A 20,095-nucleotide genomic window follows, 5' to 3' on the forward strand; every position below is an offset into this window, starting at 1 on the left:
TCAATTTATTTATTTATTTATTTATTATTATTTTTTTCTCCAAATCGCTGATTCCAATGAGCAAAGATCCTCTAGAGTGATTTTTTCCTAAAGTTTCCTAAAGTGCTACAGTGTATGGTTGAGATTTACTGGCAAGTCAGATCAATTTTTCTGATGTGACTTGCCAATAAATCTCAACCATACACTGTAGCACTTTAGGAAACTTTAGGGAAATTTCACTCTAGAGGATCCTTGGTGGATTCCAATAGTGTTGTAGTTGTACCACACCACAAACCAAATTTTCTTCAATTTTCAGTGTGTCGTGTTCATATTTCTATATCACAGCCTCTCTTGTTGAATCGATTCTCGTCCCGCTTCGCACGTCGTACTATCAGCGCTTCACAGACCTCCGCTCTCTCTCTCTCTCTCTCTCTAGTAGAATCGATTCTCGCCCCGCTTCGCACGTCTTACTATCAGCGTTTCACAGACGTCCGCTCTCTCTCTCTCTCTCTCTCTCTCTTTATATATATATATATATATGTTATGAGTGAGTATATAGATAGATATCTGTGACAAAGAAGAAGAATAAGAGATTGCAGAGTGAGAATACAGAACCCTAGAATTTCAAATTCGAGGCGAACTATGGAGGCGAATGGTCCCAAGGAAGAAGATAACCGGCGGCAGGTTATTCCTGGACCGACCAATCCGATGGTGACGCCTCTGCTATCAGATCTCTATCAGTTCAGTATGGCTTATGCTTACTGGAAAGCTGGCAAGAACAACGAACGAGCCGTGTTAGTTCTTTTCTTCTTCTTTTTTTCCCCTACGCAAATTTGCTTCTCTACTCTCTCTGTCAATCCTTATTATTCGTTTTGATATAGTTGTCAAATATCAATAACATTAATTGAGGGTTTTGTTTGTTGTGGACAAATTCAATTGGTCTAGACCCTTTCCTGTAGTTAAATTTTTATTGAAATAATTACAATTTGTGTTGACTAAGAGAGGAGAGGAGATTGATTTCTTGCACATACAGAGATGAAAAACACAAGGAAGGATGAATGTGAGAGAATTGAGAGTCTAAAGGGTCATGGCTATGTTCAATTAATGCAAGTATGTTATATGATAGAAAATATCTTGCTATAAATTTTTTTGACTCATCTACACATGTTTGTTAGGAAAATGATATTGTTCCAGAACTTGTATACAGAATCTTCCATCAGAATGACGTGTTGGTAACATTTTTATAATTAAAATTGATCTTGATGGGTTATTTGTTTCAAAATGATAGTCCCACAATTTAGTCACGCCATTTGTATAAATTTAGGTAAACTACCTATACTTAATTCCTATGAAGTACTATTGAAAATAGTAAAATCGTGATTAAAAATAAATTTTTGTGACAATTTTTTTGCATATGTCGTTAAAAATTGACAATCAGTGACTTTTTTTCACAGTTTTTATAAGTTGTCGCTAAAACTTATAATTAGTGACGTTTTTATGTGTTGAAATTTTCAAACTGTCATTGAAGGTTAAAAATTAATGACTTTTTTGTGACAATTTTTTAAAATTGTCACTAAAATTTATAATTAGTGACATTTTTGGTGATAATTTTTAAACTGTAGTTGAAAATTAACAATTAGTGACATTTTTTAGTAGTGATTGATGAAAAATACCATTAATTCTCATATGACCTATTGGACAATAAGGCCTCGTTTGGCAAGAGGCTATTTTAGCCAATTAGCCAAAAAGTTACTAAATTAGCCAAAAAGCCAACAACCCATACCAAAAAGTCAAAGATTTTCTTTTCTCTTTACTTTTTGCACATTTTTTTGTAATTAGCCAAAAAGTCACCCCAAACATACAAGTTTTTTTTACCTACTTTTTTAGCCAAATAGCTAAAAAGTTACTAAATTAGCCTGTTCCCAAACGAGACCTAAGTCCACCTATTAGACCTACACGCAAGTCTCCCTAAATGTTTTAATTTTTTTTTTTCTTTTGTACAAACTCTATTTATTAACATTGGGAAGTTGGTGTTACATCAACGCATGCTTCACCTGTGGAAATCATATTTGATGCTACTTCTATAATTGTACATTGGTTTCACGTTGCTTTTAGGAAGTGAGAGCTTTTAGAACAGGTCTAGCAAACTTGATCATGTACTCATTACTCACCTACTTATTAAATAGATGAGCCTTGACCATGACTAGAGGTATTGTTGAATATGAAGTTATATATGCACATTTGTTGCACCGTATGACTTTAAATGATCAAGCAACTTGTGTAGAGGTTCAACAATGACTATAGATAGATGATTTCTGGAAACCCTTGCTGAAAATCAACTTTATGAATTAGAATTAGTTTTTTGATTTTTGGCTGCCAGTAGCCATTGAAATTTAAAGGGTGTTGCGTAAGTGTCTATCCAAAAGTACTGGGAAAACAAATCAATTTTTGATTTGACATTACATACACCTATGCTATGGGTGATCAAGCAAGAGAAATTTGACCATTGAATTGGAGAAATTATGAGGATATGAATACAGGAACCTGCCTCCCCCCAACAATTAATAAGTTAATTACTTAATGAAAAAGGCATCCTCCCTCAGAACTTGCGACATTTTCTCTACTGGATTGTTCAACATTTCTATAGCCCCCTGCAACAGATTGTCTCATGATAGCTACCAATCCATGGGCAACTTGTGTTTTCTGGAAAGAGAACAATAGAGAAACCTGCTCTCTTATGCATTCTTTCAAACTTCTAAACTTATTATGAACAATATTATTGACTACAAGCATATCCATTCAGTTTAATGTTTCCCCCCAAAAAGCTCTAAACTAGGGAGACAGAGAATGGGGGCTGGTGATTTTGGTCATCTCCAGATCCTATGCGACTCTATATTACATTAGTTAGGCAATTTGAATTTAATAGCATAGGTCTTGCAGTAAATTGTCATACTGTTAGTCTAAATTTGTGCGAGTGGAATTTACTGTTTGCCTCGTGACATGGTGAATAATTTTCTTTATCTCCCGTTCTTTATTTTCATAAGCTGTGTGGCGCTCCAGTTTCAGTCATTTTCTATTATGGATGTTATGTATATGTAGGTTGGTTTTTAAAAGTGCAGGTGTGGTATGGATTTTGTGTTCATTTCTTGCTGGACAACATTTAGTGAAACCTTCAATGCAAAAGCAACTATGTCAGCACTTGGGTTTCATTTTTTAAAGGAAATCAAAATTTGTTATTAAATGTAAATTTGGGTATTTCCATGTCATGCAACTGCCTTTTGCACTTTGGGCAATGAATCTGAGATAAAGTTAAACTGGCACGATGTTATTCCTACTTAAAAATTTTAAACAGTTTTCTTTCCTCTATATATACTATAATAAGCCCTTAGAGTGAAGAGCTGCCATGTGATGAGGCTTAGAGTTTTACTTGGTAATCTTTGTCCATTTTGAAGGGGTATCCTGTTAGTTTTTCCCGCCATTTTTTAATCTAACCCTGTTCTTTCCATGCTATGAAGCTATCCTCTTTGGGGCTATATCCTTTTGGATACTTCTAATAAACCCATAATTTCTAACGTTTAATATGTTCCAGGTTCGATTTATATTTTCGGAAGAATCCTTTTGGCGGTGAATATACAATTTTTGCTGGTCTTGAAGAGTGCATAAGGTTCATTGCTAATTTTAAATTTAAAGAGGAGGAGATTGCTTTTATCCAGGCATCCTTGCCTAAAACATGTGAGGTTGGTCATATACTTATGTTTGTTCTTCTTTGGTATCTATGGGTAAATAGTAAAAGCCTTTCAAGTTTTCTTTTCACATTTAATTTGTCTTTCAAAGGGAATTTTCAGTATAACTGACAACCCAGCTTAGAAAGATTTTTAATTTTTCAAAATATATAGGTGAAATGGGCTGAGTTACACAATCCCCACGAATACGCAAAAATATTTACATTTTTTATGATGTCTCAGCGATTTGTGCACAGTAAAGCTTTGCTGTGGAACATGGGAAACTGGACATTGCTGTAAACGCATATTTATGGGCATATATACAGTTGAAAGTAGCAACCTAAAAGTAACTACAATCTAATAATATGTGATGTCTAAACAATAAGCTAACACTTGAGAGAATTTTAAACGAGTGATTCTTGCACAATGCTGGGATGTATGTCAGGTACAAAATGGATGTGGTTGTTGACCTGTCTTAATACATTCTTGTATTAGTCTGACGAGTTTGTGGAAACATTGTCATTTTGAGAATTATGCATATTCTGGAGTGAGCGAGATGCAGAATTATGAATACAAGAAGAAATCAAATATAAGGCCTTGTTTGGTTTGTCTCTTGAGAGACAATTTTTTAGAAAAAAGTTCAAAAATTTGTTTGGTTGAAAATGTTTTAAAAAAAAAAAATCCAAAATCAATTCTCCCTACTGTACATCGATCAATCACTTTTTCTCTCTCCTCTCTCATTCTCTCACATCCTACACATCAATCAATCACTTTTTCTCTCATACAAATCTATTCAACTACAAAAAAAAAAAAATTAAAATTAAATCTTTCCAAACTCCAAAACTATTTTCAAAACATACAACCAAACAAATTTTTAAATTTTGTAAACTCTTTCCAAAAATTATTTTTCAAAATTGTTTCACAAATACAAACCAAACACGGCCTAAGTTTTCCTATATGCTAACTATTTCGTCCAGTTGCATTCTCACCAATCAGACACCTGTTTACTAAAATTATCCTATGCTAGAAAATGTGTTTTTTCTGCTGGTACTTTAAAACAATTTATGAGATATTATGCTGCTGTTCATACTTTATTAATCCATGACTTGTAGTTCTAATCTACCTGTATAAGTGTTTTGCTAATCAGTGCTGATTGATGAACTATAGGATGGCTTCTATGATTATCTTAGAGGAATTGATTGTTCTGATGTTGAAGTATATGCTGTTTCGGAGGGTTCTGTCGTTTTCCCGAAGGTACCTCTCATGAGAGTTGAAGGGCCAATTGCTGTGAGTACCTATTCACTTCTCCTTTCTACGTGATGATTGTTGGAGAATTGTTGTTATGCTCTGATGAATGAATACCTACAAAGCTTTCTCTTTGTTCAATGTTAAACTTAGAAACCATTTTAAATGTTGCTAATATTCTTCATCATCATCATGATACATCTTATGACCTTTTTGTTTTCTGTTCTTTCAGGTGGTTCAACTGCTGGAAACTTCATTTTTGAATCTTATAAATTATGCATCACTAGTTACCACAAATGCTGCAAGGCATCGTTCTGTTGCTGGAAAGTCAAAAATTCTACTTGAGTTTGGGCTTCGACGAGCGCAGGTTGTTGAGGTTTCTCTTTGATTTGAATAACTTATCAGGGTATTCATTTTCAATATATTCTGTACCTTTTTTTTCACATTTAGGGGCCCGATGGTGGAATAGGGGCATCAAAGTACAGTTATCTTGGAGGATTTGATGCAACAAGGTGATTCCTGTTTGAATATTAAATTATCACTTCAAAGCTGTGGTTAAGAATCTTATTCATTTGGGATTTCATATCACTTGTTGTGTTGGATGCTGTTTACTTTATTGGTCAGAAATTAATTTCTAAAACGACCTTTCCAGGTTGATCTTTATCTAGATTAATTAATTATTATTTTTTTTAATTGAGTGTGGCTTTAAATCAATTTCGCTTTATTTGTGAATTTGGGATTGATTTAGATTCTGAATCTACTCAAAATTTGGAATATATGGTTAATAGGGAGGATTATTCCACCTACCTGCCTACTTACAATGGACTGAATTAAGGGTGAAATGCTACCACCCTCTTTTTAGTCAAGGTAATGCTTGCCTTTGGCGCCTAGGCAGCGCCAGAGTACAGGCTCATAGAATGCACATTTAAAATATATAAAAGAAAAAAGAAATGGATTTTCTTTTCAGATAAATGGGCCACTGTTATTTATTTATTTATTTAAAATAATAATAATAATGCAGAATAGTCCAATGCAATGGTTTGAAACATCAAATAAAGTGGCCAACTTGTTTTGCATAATTAATTATATTCAGGAAGCTTGATTCTGTGATGGAGTATTCTTTAAGTCATCCTACCTTCTCTCCCTTTTTCCCCTGCTTCTGTTGCCACACGTGTATGAGAATGGAAGAGCTCTCAATTTACTTTAGTCCAACAATTGCTTTAATGGGGGAGCTATTAATGTAAGCTTGAGTCTTGACCTAAAGCTGGAAGACATTCTCTTTGTTTGGGGGAGCTATTAATGTAAGCTTGAGTCTTGACCTAAAGCTGGAAGACATTCTCTTAGTTTTTGGTTCTTCTTTCGGAGCTTTCAGGCAATCTTCATTCTGTGACTTAATTGACATGCTCCATTTTGTTAAAATCTTTGGCTTTCTTTGCCTTTTTGTATACCTCTTTTGTGCGTGGGCTTTATCGCCTTTGTTATCTAGTTAAATGTTCTATCAAGGAAAAAATCACTTTTAAAAAATAACAATATTTATAGCATGAATCTTGCTATTAGCATCACATATTCTGCTAGCAGTCAAATGCTAAAATCTAATTAGTATGGACACTTCTATGGATGAGGGGTGTCATGTTAGACACGACACTCTGCAGGCACTCCTAAAAGTGTGTTTGACACCTCTTCAATGTGTCTTAATTAAAATTTTAAATTCATAATATCGGACACTTCGGCAACACTTCTTGAACTCTCCGAACACGACCTTTGTGATGAATCTCTTTATAGTAATAATGTTTTGTGTTATTTTATAATGAATGTGTTAGTACACTTTTAATTTTAATGTTTTACAATTGTTTTGCATTTTTTAGAATGGAATTGTTACATGAATTATATCTTGACGTTTAAATTTTGAAATGTGGCTTTTTAATTTTTATTAGTGTTATGTTGCTTTTTACATTACCTTTGAATAAATTATTTATAAAATTGACATATAATATTTGTTTATCAAAAAATAAATAAAATTTTGACATGTAATAAATTTATAAAAATATAAATTTTTATCAGCGTGCCCATGTCTATGCTACTTAGGCTAACACCATAACTTGTGACCATTCTTTAAGTAATAATTAATTAAATAATTTAACATTGATCTGCAAGGCCATACAACTTAAGCTATTGTTGGTTCTCCTCCTTAATATGTTTTGTGCATGTGTTTTGCTACTAGTTTTTGCTTCAAATGTAACTCTAGGGGTGTGTGTGTGTTTTTTTAATTGGTCGCCTGTTTAATTTTACCATCGTCATGTTGATAGAGGCAAATCCTTCCTGCTCCTTAAATCAAGATTTGTTGTGGTATCTTTCATTCTGCATAGATTTGTAAATTTTTGTCCCTTGGAAAACTTTCACTACTGATCTCCTAACTTAGCACTGTAGCGTATGTTTTAATGTCTTAAAACCCAACAGGTGTGCATTGCCCTTTGTGAGTGATTTTGGGATGACTAAACCTTATAATCCTTCTTATTGTTTTCCATCAACTGCTTGATCAAAGTAGATTTCAGTGTGGCTCATTTTACTTGTTGGGTTGTGTTGACAGCAATGTTGAAGCTGGGAGGTTATTTGGAATACCAGTCCGTGGAACACATTCCCATGCATTTGTTAGCTCATTCATGGTAGGTGTATAGCTTGCAAGAAATTTTCATACAAAAGCTTGACATTTATTAGGCGTATCTTATAAACAAATGCTTTATCCTAGACAGACACTGGCCAAATGTGTCATTCAACCCACTGGATATTATATTTTCAACAATTCAGGAAAAGGAAAGAGGAACACCATTTTCTGTCTTTGTTGTTCTATTAGGGTTCATACTCCCTGTCACATGAGTTTAATTAATCCAGTGATCTGCAGAGCCCTGATGAGATCATGGAGAAATCACTTCAAACTCGTGATGGTTCAAGTACTTGTGAGGATTTTGTTAGTCTGGTGCAGACATGGTTAAGCAAAATAAAGGTGCCCTGGCTTTTACCCAATTGCTTTATCAATTTCTTCTTTCATCTTAGATTCACTAACACATGGTTTATCCAGCAATTGTTCTCATTATTCTTAAATATCTGTGTAATACTTCATCTGTAGCTATTAGCTAAACACAAAAGCAAGAATTCAAAAAGCGGTGTTACGTAACGGTTGCGGTGGTAAGCATTACCCGTTACACCCGCTTTTGCGATGTGATGGAAATTTATAACGGCCGTTTCGATGTTACATAACAGCCATAGCGATACTGTTACGGCTCATTACACACCATTACAATATTCTAATTAGTTTTCTTTCAAAAAAAAAAAAAAAAATCTTACAAAAAAAGAACAAATACTCAAGTGATCCAAATCCAAAGAAAAATTTTTATATGAATTTTTTTTCTTTATAATTTATTTTTTATTTTTTATTTTATTACATTTGCATGTAAAATAAAAAATATATAAACAGTGATTGTATTTATTTTTATAATCATTTCGTTTAATATTTAATTATAATTTTTTTTTATTTTATTACTATAATGTGTCGTCTAAAAAATATCTTTTAAAAAAAATTTAGCAACTCAAAAATAATTTTTGTTTATGGCACAATTTTTATTTTTATAATCATTTTATTTAATACTTAATTGTAAATAATTTTATTTAGTTAGTTGTAAAGTGTTGTCTAAAAAAATGTCTTTTAAAAAAAATCATTAGTTCAAAAATATTTTTTGTTTATGGCACAATTTTTTTTTATAATCATTTCATTTAATAATTGTAAATATTTTTTATTCAGTTAGTTCAGGTGTTGGTCAAAAATAATTTTATAGACATTTAAAATCAATTATTGTCATTAACTATTGAAATAAAATGTACAAAGCTCATTTTATAGTAATTTAAAAATATGAGATATATTAGATCATACTTAAAAACTAACAAAAATTGATTAAAATCTATTTTAAACCTTAATAAATGTGATTTTGAAAAAAATGTATATTGGTAAGTTTTTTTCAAATTGTGCAAAAAATTAAAAAATTCACTATTCTGGTTACCGCAACTGTTACGCTACAGCCTTTACACACCCTGCAACCGCAACCGCAACCGCAACCGCGCCACCGCAACCATTACCATGACCGCAACCGCTTTTCGAAACCTTGGGCAAAAGTAAATATGATTTGAGCTACTGTGTGTTTTTGAGCTCAAGTGGCTTTCACTTTATGATATTTCCATTTGTCACTTCTCATTCTGTTCTGGATTACTTTTCTGCTTTTGAGACTACCTTTGCAGATAACCATTTAGTTGAGCTAGCACACTATGCAAGACATGTAATAAAGAGTGCAATAATTTTTTATGTGCAATGCAAACTATGATAATGCAAACAGTAATTTTGAACCCATGCACTGGAACACTGAGAATGTCCATGCTTGCCTTAGAACTAAAATGAAAATTCTTATCTTGTATGATAATACATTGGTATAAGTTCATGTGATTCTAGTTTGTTAAAAGACCAGACAAATGTGGTGCTAGATAGTATGAATGCCAAAGTTGCATATTCATGCAAGGCAACCTTGAGTTCTGTAATTCTATTTTCTAACAAAGTGTTTCTTATTCCAATTGACCATTTTCTTGGGCATTGGAATTATTAATGAATGTAAGTGACTCTTCATATATATATATATATATATAAATATATTCTAAGATATCCACCCATGGGTATTTCCACACCACATATTCATTCCAATCCTGAAAAAGTTCCACATTGCCACATACACGGCCATGCCTGTGAAAGATTTCCTTAGGATGTTCTCTAAGGTTTGGAACTGCATACTAAGGCTTAAGACATAGAAGAACAGAAAAAGAATTGATTTGTGAATGATCTTGGCGATCACCCTTCTTTGAAAGTCTAGTAGCGCAGTTTTTCTTTCTTGCTAATTAATTTATTTTGTCAATATATCATCTAAAGATGTCAGACTCTTCAAAATTTGTGAAATACCGATGTTAGACAGTTGACACTTGGGTAAGGGTATGAGATATGTGTATGATATACTTAGTTGGACATGCACCCAATATATATGTACAAGTAGTCAAGTTTAGTATATAATTAAGAGTAAAACGTCCATTTTATACATAAAATGCTTTATTTAGTTTGTAAACATCATTTTACCCTTAAATATAAAAGTATTTAAGAAATATGAAATCTAGCTGTGTTCTGGTGTCCTTGACATGAGAATTGGATAAATCTGACATATAGACACATAACCTCATCTAACACCTGCCCAAGACCTAGGAAGCACGGATACGGATACGGGATACGGATACGATACGATACGGATACGGCGATATGACAAAATTTGAAAAACTAGGATACGGGTACGGCGGGGATACGTTTGTAAAAAATATTATTTTAACAATTTTTAGTAATGCAGTATGCATAAAAATAAAACCTAAAACAAAAGACAACTTGATAAAGAAGAAAGATTCTTATAAAACTAAGAGTCTTCAAGGTCAATAGTTTCAACTTGTTCCCCTTCATCATTGAATATCGCAAGACCTTAGCTAAAGCCAAAGCCAAAAAACCATTCTTAAATAAAAATTTCAGCAAATATACTTTTTTAAGTCATCAATTATAGCCTAGGAAGCACGGATACGAATATGGTGATATGGGGATGTGGATATGTTAAAAAATATTGATAGAGAGAGAAAGAGAATAAATTGTATTATTGATGGATATCTTGATGTATTACAAGATTGATAAATTACAATTCCTATACAATCTATATATAGAAGAAAATGTGGTAGTAGGTGTAGTGGAGGTGATAGTGGGTTAGGTAAAGTGGAGTGTGTGGTGAAGTGGAGTGTGTAGTGGAGTAGGTGTAGTGGAGGTGATAGTGGGTTAGGTGAAGTGGAGTGTGTGGTGAAGTGGAGGTAGGTGAAGTGGATTGCTGGACCCTTGTAGAAACTAACCGGAATCAATGTCGGGACAGTTTACAGAGTCTTGTCGGACCCATAAAGGAGCTAACCGGAATCAATGTCGGGACAGTTTACAGAGTCTTGTCGGACCCTTGTAAAGTTGCACCCTCAAAAGGTGTGCCCAAATTTGTCAAAAAGGCGTGCCATCAAAAGGCGTGTCCAATTCATCAAAAGGCGTGCCATCAAAAGGCGTGCCATCAAAAGGCGTGTCCACTTTGTCAAAAGATGTGCCATGAAAAGGCGTGCCAGTTTGTCGGGCGGCAAGAGGCGCGCGATACGCGTGGCTGCCTCGGCTATTTAACCAAGACGAAGGCTGAGGCTGAGGCATACCATTCTGAAACCTCTGAAACCAACCCTTCGCTGAAAAAACTCTGCCTCTGCGGAGAGAGAAACTGTGGAACACTTTGTTGCCATTCTGTCACCAACCCTTCCGAACATTACCAGTCTGAAATTGCTATTTCGCTGAAACACTTAGCAACCCAAAAACATGGCCTCTTCTTCCCGTCCAGCTACCCAGAACCTGCTCACGCTCTTTCCAGAACTGAACGAGCCCACAAGAGAAATAACTGGTGCGGTGGCCAGTGAACCTCAACCAAACACCTCTGGTTTTGCTCCATTGAACTTTCCGATGCGGTCGGTGGAGCAAAAAATGGCGGTGCAAACTGATATTGAGGCTAATCAATATACTCTGAAGTCATGCGTGGAAACCATGACGGCGGTCACAAATTTGTCAAACCGGCTGCAGAGTAGGACAAATGAGGTGCAGCATTTAAACGCCCAACTGGCTCTGCTCCAACGCATGTATAAGGATGCGCGAGCAGAGATAAGTGTGCTGAAAGCAGAAAATAAGGAGCTGAAGCGGAAGGCCACCGTGATGTTCCGATTTGGAGGTCCACCATATGCTGCAGTGGAGGAGCAGGGAGTAGTGATCATGCCCAGTGGAGTGGGAAACACGGAGGCAGCACCGTCAAGGGCCGCCCAGGACGGAGGCAAGAAGAAGAGACCGGCTGCAGAGTAGAGAAGAAAAAAATCCGCCAGTGGATGTGGTTGTTTTGTTTGTTTGTTTGTTTGTTTGTTTTTTTTTTTTTTTTTTTTTTTTTTTTTTTTTTTTTGTGTAACAATGTGATCGGGGTTGATCCCTGAGATGAATAAAATATGGGTGTTGTGCAAACTCGAATGGTAGGTATGGTAATGCAGAAAAATCAACAGAAAAATTGTTGCTCCTTAAGTTGCTTGGCCACATCTTTAGCAGAAGATCCAGAAACCTCAATCCAAGTTTTTTGAGAACAGTGCACAGGCTGACAGCATGAACTCTAAATAGAAGAGAGCATGAAAGGGATTGGCTGCCATGTCTGCCAAGTTTGATGGTGCAGTGACATAGTAAGCAAAACCACCAACTGGGATAGACTGGCCTGAGGAACAAACATCAATGACTGGAATATGAACAATAGGGTCACACATTAGAGGTGTGAATGGTAGGATCTGGGGTGAACTTGATCTAGATAGTGGCAACCTGACCAGTGGCTCAGGCAGCAAAGTAGGAAAATCCAGAGGGGGGAGATCAGACACATTAAGAGGTGATATTGGTGTCAACACACTAGAAGACCTTGTAGCTGGTAGTAAAGAAGAAAGTGGAGGTAAAGATAGTGATTCAGTGAATGACATAGGCAGTTGTGGAGGTTTTACTGTGTATTGAAAAATTGATGCCATAGGAGGGCACCAACAATAATAGGGAGAAAAAAGGGATGAGCCCATTGAAGGTTCTTGAGATCCTGGGCATAAAAAGGGTGGTGTACCAGACTTGCCAAGTGATTCCAACAAATTTGGAGAGAATAAGCCCATTCCAGTAGCTTCTGGATGTTTATCCTTTCCAGAAAGATTTGAACCAGATGCATCCATGGGGCTTACTGGTGAAGAAGCAACAGACAGGTTATCAACAACTGAAAATTGGATGTCCCCACGTCTCCTCAGCTTTTCTCGGGTAACACTTTTCAAGGAAGTTGAGTTTCTGAGAAGGTAGCAGATTATGTTGCTGAAAATCTGGGAAAGAACATTGTGAAAGCACTTGAATTTGTCAGAGACGAAGAAGATCAGTTAGAAGCAGCCATACATAGCGGCTATTTGGACACTGATAAGGAATTTCTTAGTCAGGGAGTAAATGGAGGAGCATGTGCAGCAAGTGTACTGTTTAGAGATGGAAATCTATATGTAGCGAAAATACTGTTTAGAGATGGAATAGGTAGAGGTCCGGCGGGCGGCCAAGGCGAGGCTGCCGCCCGCCGGTGAAGCAAAATGAGTAGGTTGTTAACCTTGCTCTGATACCATGTTAAAAAATATTGATAGAGAGAGAAAGAGAATAAATTGTATTATTGATGGATATCTTGATGTATTACAAGATTGATAAATTACAATTCCTATACAATCTATATATAGAAGAAAATGTGGTAGTAGGTGTAGTGGAGGTGATAGTGGGTTAGGTAAAGTGGAGTGTGTGGTGAAGTGGAGTGTGTAGTGGAGTAGGTGTAGTGGAGGTGATAGTGGGTTAGGTGAAGTGGAGTGTGTGGTGAAGTGGAGGTAGGTGAAGTGGAGTGTGTAGTGGAGTAGGTGAAGGTAAAGATGGGAAATTCTAACATGGCGATATGTCAAAATTTGAAAAAGTACGATACGGGTACAGCGGGGATACATTCATAAATTTTTTTTTATATAATTTTAATAATGTAATATGCATGAAAATAAAACTTAAAGTAAATTAATAAATAAGGAGAGGGATTCCTATTAACCTAAAAGTGCTCAAACATTCATAAAACATCCAAAACTAAAAGCAAAAGCAAAAGCAAATGCAAATTAAACATCATCCTTACATGCCAACACCAAAAAAAGAATGAGAGCAGAGAGAAGAAACGTGAGAGAGTGAAAAAGCGAGAGAGAAGTGAGAGAGACAACAAGGATACATCAATTTGACAAATTTTATTACTTTAACTCTCACTATATTCCTCTTATCAAAGAACTAAACAAAATATTATAAGTAATATATAACTTCGAGTATCCGATACTTCAAAATTAAGTATCCGATACTTCAAAATTAATAAAAAATTAATTAAGAAGTATCTGATACTTTTAAGAAGTATCCGATACGTATCCGCGAGTATCCGAGGAGTATCGGTATCCGATAAGTATCCGATACGGATACGTCACCCTTTTTGAAGTATCCGTGCTTCATAGCCCAAGACCATGTAAACATATAAATAACCACTGCTTTGTTTTCATGTGATGACAAATAAACTTCTTTAACTTTTCTCTCCATTGTAAATGAAAAAAGTAGACTTTCAATTCAGATAGGCATGCGTTTTTAAGCGTCTTGAATGTAAATATTATCAATTTATTTGTGTGCTTTATAACAGGACCTTTGTAATGTCTACTTTTGAGAAGATTTTCTGGCCTCTACAATAGGATTTTAAATAAATTTTGTTAGAGCCATGACAAACTTGAACTCAATTACTCTTTTATGTCTATTCCCTTCAGATGTGTTTCTTTTTTCCATTTTCTAATTTTTCTGTTTGTGAATACTTTTTCAGCGGTCACATGTATTACGCGGCATTTTTGGTGAGACGAATCAGAGCGAGTTAGCAGCTTTTACTTCATATGCCCTTGCATTCCCCAACAATTTTCTTGCTCTTGTAGACACATACGACGTAAGTATGAGCTTTTTAGATTAACCTTCTAATAGTTGGCATGACATTTTATTCTTATCTTCTGGATACCTAAATCTTTTGTCTATACTTTGTTTTTATTACCAAAAATTTGATCTGTAATGTGAAACTAATTTTTTTTTGCAATGCTTGGCCTACACATTTTTTGACCTAATAATTGTGTTAAGTTTGTTCATTTCATCTAAATTTTGGTTAGATAGGGTGCACAAGATTGTAAGTTCATTATCTAACTTCAGTTTCTCTTAATTTTATCTGATAAACTCTAGAGATCTGCTATTTAATTCAGGGTATTGATCATTTATTGATTGGTGGGTACTTGGGTTATTTCCTTAAAATATCCAACACCACCCATGATAGTTTGGTATCTCTGATGGGTTTAAGCTTTCCCTAGATAAACCATGAGCACCCTATATAAAATTAGTTGCTGATCTACAAAACAACTATAAGCTGGAAGACATTCTCTTAGTCTGAGTTTTGTTTCTTTGTTGGGATCTGTTAGGAAATCTTCATTTTGTGACTTAATTGGCATGTTCAATTTTGTTGATAGCTTTGGCTTTCTTTGCCTTTTTGTATACCTCTTTTGTACTTGGGCTTTGCCGCCTTTGTTATCTTGTTAAATTTTCCTTTTGAAGGAAAAATGTGAACATCAGAGTCTGATCATAATCATATGATAAAGAATCTCATTTATAAAAGTCTACCAAAAATAACCCAATGTTTATAGCATGAATCTTGCCATTAGCATCACATATTCTGCTAGCAGTCAAAGTCGTCTTCTTCTAGTTTTGTATAGTTGGTTGGAGGGTAGGGTAAATCCGGATTTATTTGTGTTTTTAGATTTTTTAGATGAGGTGATTGGTTAGCCCTTGTTTTATTGGTTCCCCTTTCTGGGGTGGTTTTTTTGTATTGGTTGCATCATCTTGATGCTTTCTTAATAATATTTGCTTACTTATCAAAAAAAAAAAATTCTGCTAGCAGTCAAACGCCTAACTAAATAATTTGTGGTCATTCTTTCAGTATTAATATTCAATATCTTAACATTTGCTTTATGTTGCTTCAGATTGGAAGTGAGATAATGTTACTTCGTTTTGTTTATTCATGAGCATAGTACAATTTCACTTTTGTGCAAGCCATACTTTCTTCATATTGGTGCGCTAATATCAATCTTTGTTTTCTTTAGTATAACAACATTCATTTCATTTTACCAGGTTATGCGAAGTGGGATTCCTAATTTTTGTGCAGTTGCTCTAGCCCTCAATGATTTGGGGTATGTGCAGAAGTTCTATGCTTGTATAGGCATCGTTGCTTTGTGTGAACACGGTTTTTGATGTGATACCAATTTTTTCCCGTTTCTCTTCATGCTTGAGATATCGTATCTAGTGTATTTTGTTTGAAATGTGTGCATTTTTTTTCAAAAAACAATCCTCATTACCAACTCAAAATGGAGGGTGTAAGCATTTATACTATAGTGATTGTGGTGAGGTGATGCTTAGTATTAGCAGTGATACTCTTGCTGTAGTAGGTTGCCTGTATAATTTAATAACTAAAGTTACCAATTAACTATTGTTAACTCAGGGCCTTGTTACTTTTATGAAGTAAACATCTTATGGAAAATAATTATAATTAAACTTAATACAAATGTTTGTACCGTGGTTTGTGAGGTTTGAATTACTTGTTCAATTGAGATGTGTTTCGTTATCTGTTCTGATGTTTCTGTTCTTTTCCTGCTCCCCATGGACTACATTCTACAGTATCACATAATTTGAGCAACCTGTAAAAATGCCTATCAGAATTAATGTAAGAGTATTGCATGTTGCTAGAAGCTAATGCACACTATAAATATAATTCATAATGATCCCATTTTATTTTGTAGTTATTTGATTGGTGTGAAAAGATGAATGTTGTATTAGCACAATTCTGCAAAACATATTCATGTTGATGAAGTACCTAAACTTTGCAATAGCTCATAATATAACAATATAATGTTTTTCTTAGTGACATTGCTATACATATTACAGTTTGTCTATAAACACTTTTTGCCAATGTGCCGCTTTCTTTGTTTGGCCATTTTCCTCCAAGATTTGAGCATTGTTGTTTACATTATCTTTTCCATATTACAACTCTCCTCCCCTCATTACCATTATTTTTTTATCTTCAGGACTTGCAATTATTTATTATTATTATTATTCTTTTAACTGTATAGTTTATGTAATGTGCAGGTATAAAGCAATAGGCATTAGGTTAGATTCTGGCGACCTCGCGTATTTGTCTTGTGAGTCCCGAAAGTTCTTTCGCACTATTGAGAAGGAATTCGGAGTGCCAGATTTTGGAAAGATGGGTATTACTGCAAGTAATGACCTCAACGAGGAAACTTTAGATGCTTTGAACAAACAGGTAAATATCTCTAGTTTAATGGTTCCATCATGTTTTCCTTTTTTCTGTTTATTGATTGTCAGAAGGTTTAGTTATGGACTTAAATATTTGTATTCAAGTGATTTTTTTCCTCCACAGGGTCATGAAGTTGATTCATTCGGAATTGGAACGTATCTGGTTACGTGTTATGCTCAAGCAGCTTTAGGTTGTGTTTTCAAGCTTGTTGAAATAAATAATCAGCCTCGTATCAAACTTTCTGAAGATGTTTCAAAGGTTTGATCATGCAATGAATTATTTCAGTGGCCTTATCTTTTATATCATAAAGGTTGACTATTTGTGGTTTTAGGTCTCTATTCCATGTAAAAAACGGTGTTACAGATTGTATGGGAAAGAAGGTTACCCACTTGTAGATATAATGACTGGAGAAAATGAGCCACCTCCAAAGGTATTTCATCTGCATGCTTTGTACCTATTAATATCTCTGTGGATATTACATTTAGATATTTCGCATTTTTTTATTTTCTCCCGATTATCTGAGATGTGCACCACAAATTCAGGAAAGCTGATGAGTTTTGGCTAGTACAAGAAGTACCTCACCCACTACCCTGTCATAGAATTTCATACTTCTGGGTGGGATCTACATTTCGCCAAACTATCTAAAATTTGGCTAAGAAAATAATAATTGATTTCAATTTCAGATTAGAAAAGAATTTCTATTAGTTACTGAGAAACTGTCAATTTTTACCTTTGCACCTTTGAAAGTTCTAGAGTTATTTTAGACATTGCATGGGCAATAAACATTTGAATGGGACTCTATATGTGGAACATATGATTAAATGACTGCTTATGCATCTGTTTTATGTAGTTATAGAATGAAATCAATATCCGTTTGCATGCAAGAGAGGTTCATATGCATCATCTTGGTCATTTCCTATTCAGCTTTTGGGGGCAGTTGGTTAACATGGTATTACTACTTCAGTTCTAAAAGGTCCATAGTTTCCTTGTATGTTTTTGTATGACATTATATCCGTTACTCTGCACTTTAGTTCGTATGTTAGGATGGCTCTTTACATGTAAGAGGAGATTACATTAGTGAGAGTGTGTGTGAGAACTTAATATGTATTGTTGGGCCCTTCACATATCAAGTTCTTTCATATATCGAATGTAGATACACAAAAATAGATACATGCATGTGTGTACTTGTGGAATATATGGTTAGTAGAGACTAGAGGGATCATATACGGTTATGCAGGATAATCAACCCATACAACCAATGTTCCTGATTCATCTTCAAACTTGGAAAGCTTCCTTAGTTGCATAAACTGCAGTCTTCTCTCAGTTTGTTACCATCGTGAACTATTGAGTTCTGACTCGTCCTTGTACCCTGTTAAGTGCTTGTTATTCAGGGGTTTATATAGCAACTTCTTAAATTGAGTTATAAACAGATCTGTGTCATTTTATTTTGCAGGTGGCAGAACGGATTCTGTGTCGCCACCCATTTAATGAATCGAAGAGAGCATATGTGGTGCCACAGCGTGTTGAGGAGCTTCTGAAATGTTTTTGGCCAGGGAGCCCAGGTGAGAGTTTGAGCATATTGAACTTAGATCTTCGAACTACTAAATGCATAATTTTGTGCTTTTATTATAATCATTATATTTCTAGTAGCAGAAACAATGTGTTGTGTGAGTTGGATGTATCAGATTTTCCACATTTCCTTATAATTTTCTTTTACCTCTCCAAATGTTTTCCCAAATCCAAGATCCAAACACAGCCTATCTTATTTATTAACATGGCCATTTTTTTGATCTTTTATTCATTTACTTAACCGTCTTATTTTACTTGTCTCCATATCTCTGAAGTTAAATGTTTGCAGTAATAGATTACATAGTTAACAATTTTATTTATTTATTTTTAATTTGGGAGATGAAAATTTGTTTTATAAGAATTTTCTTAACAATAAATAATATACCTTGTTCAAACAGTTTGCGACAGATTATTCATTTTGCTTACCACTTAACCTTCTTGTTGCCTCTTGAAGATAAACCACGAGAAGAACTACCACCGCTTAAAATGATTAGGAGCCGTTGTAGTAACCAGCTGGAACAAATGCGACCTGACCACGTGAGGAGATTGAATCCAACACCTTACAAGGTATTAAAAATAAATCTCTAGATTTTTTTTATTTGGTAAACCCGGAATCCATAACTTGGGAGAGATTCTTGACTGCAACAAGATTTGAACCCTAAACCTCATTAGGAGCAAGAGTTTTCATCAGAGGTTAGCCCAGTGGCCAAAATTCGTGTTCCTCAAATAGAGATCACGACCAAAAATAAAAAAATATCTTGGTTGCATGACTCATTTATGTATGTTCTACAATATTCCTGTGCAGGTTAGTGTAAGTGCAAAGTTGTACGACTTCATTCATTTCCTATGGCTCAATGAGGCACCTGTTGGGGAGTTGCAATGAGGAGGGCGCAATGGACAATTTACATTATGGAATCGTATGGAAGTGATGATTTCACTGCAGTTGGGGGAGCTTCTTCAAGCAAAATCAGGATTTTATACACATTTCAATTTAGATTGATAGATAAACACTTGTGATTTTCAATAACTGTGATTTGTTTCATCTTGTTGTCTAGTAAACAATAATAGCAACAGTAATGATATGAATAATAAATTATAATGTTTGCTTAAAATATTCTTGCACGACTATTAAGTAGCCAATGGATGGTGTTACAAGCAGTAGCTTCAGAAGCAATTAAAACAGTTTGCCATCCAGTTCTCATTGATTGGACTCATAGCAAAAGATGCATTTGATGAAGCTCGTCATGAACAAGTTTTTTATATAGGTCTCTAGCATAAAAACTTACCAAGTTGAGTTGAAAAAATTAACTAGTTTCAAAACTTATTGAAACTACTTATTTACATTAATAAGCCTATATCAAGAACAAACTTTCACAAGTCAAACATAAATCAAACTCAAATAACCTAGAAAGATTTGCATCCTTGAAATTAGCATCAGCTTCAACCTCATGCTAGTTCAGATAATCACACTGACAGTCAATATATTATCCATATCAAATTTCTCAAAATCAAGTC

General features: G+C 34.7%; 1 protein-coding gene across 2 annotated transcripts; it reads left to right on the forward strand.

Moving 5' to 3' along the window:
• Nucleotides 1-231: 231 nt before the first annotated feature.
• LOC114312595 (nicotinate phosphoribosyltransferase 2) lies at nt 232-19,692 on the forward strand. Of its 2 annotated transcripts, XM_028258841.2 has the most exons (15): nt 232-773; nt 3,569-3,716; nt 4,869-4,988; nt 5,179-5,313; nt 5,397-5,458; nt 7,534-7,609; nt 7,846-7,947; nt 14,492-14,608; nt 15,832-15,890; nt 16,843-17,017; nt 17,135-17,269; nt 17,343-17,441; nt 18,465-18,573; nt 19,035-19,147; nt 19,386-19,692. In XM_028258841.2, the coding sequence occupies exons 1-15, from the start codon at nt 622-624 to the stop codon at nt 19,461-19,463; spliced, it is 1,680 nt and encodes a 559-aa protein (XP_028114642.2). In that variant the 5' UTR covers nt 232-621; the 3' UTR covers nt 19,464-19,692. The 2 variants fall into 2 exon arrangements, with proteins under 2 accessions (XP_028114642.2, XP_082751762.1); XM_082895636.1 differs by lacking the exon at nt 19,035-19,147 and having other exon boundaries at nt 237-773.
• Nucleotides 19,693-20,095: the final 403 nt, after the last annotated feature.

Source organism: Camellia sinensis, chromosome 1 (genome assembly GCF_055761805.1).
Source record: "Camellia sinensis isolate YWXY chromosome 1, ASM5576180v1, whole genome shotgun sequence".
NCBI lineage: Eukaryota > Viridiplantae > Streptophyta > Magnoliopsida > Ericales > Theaceae > Camellia > Camellia sinensis.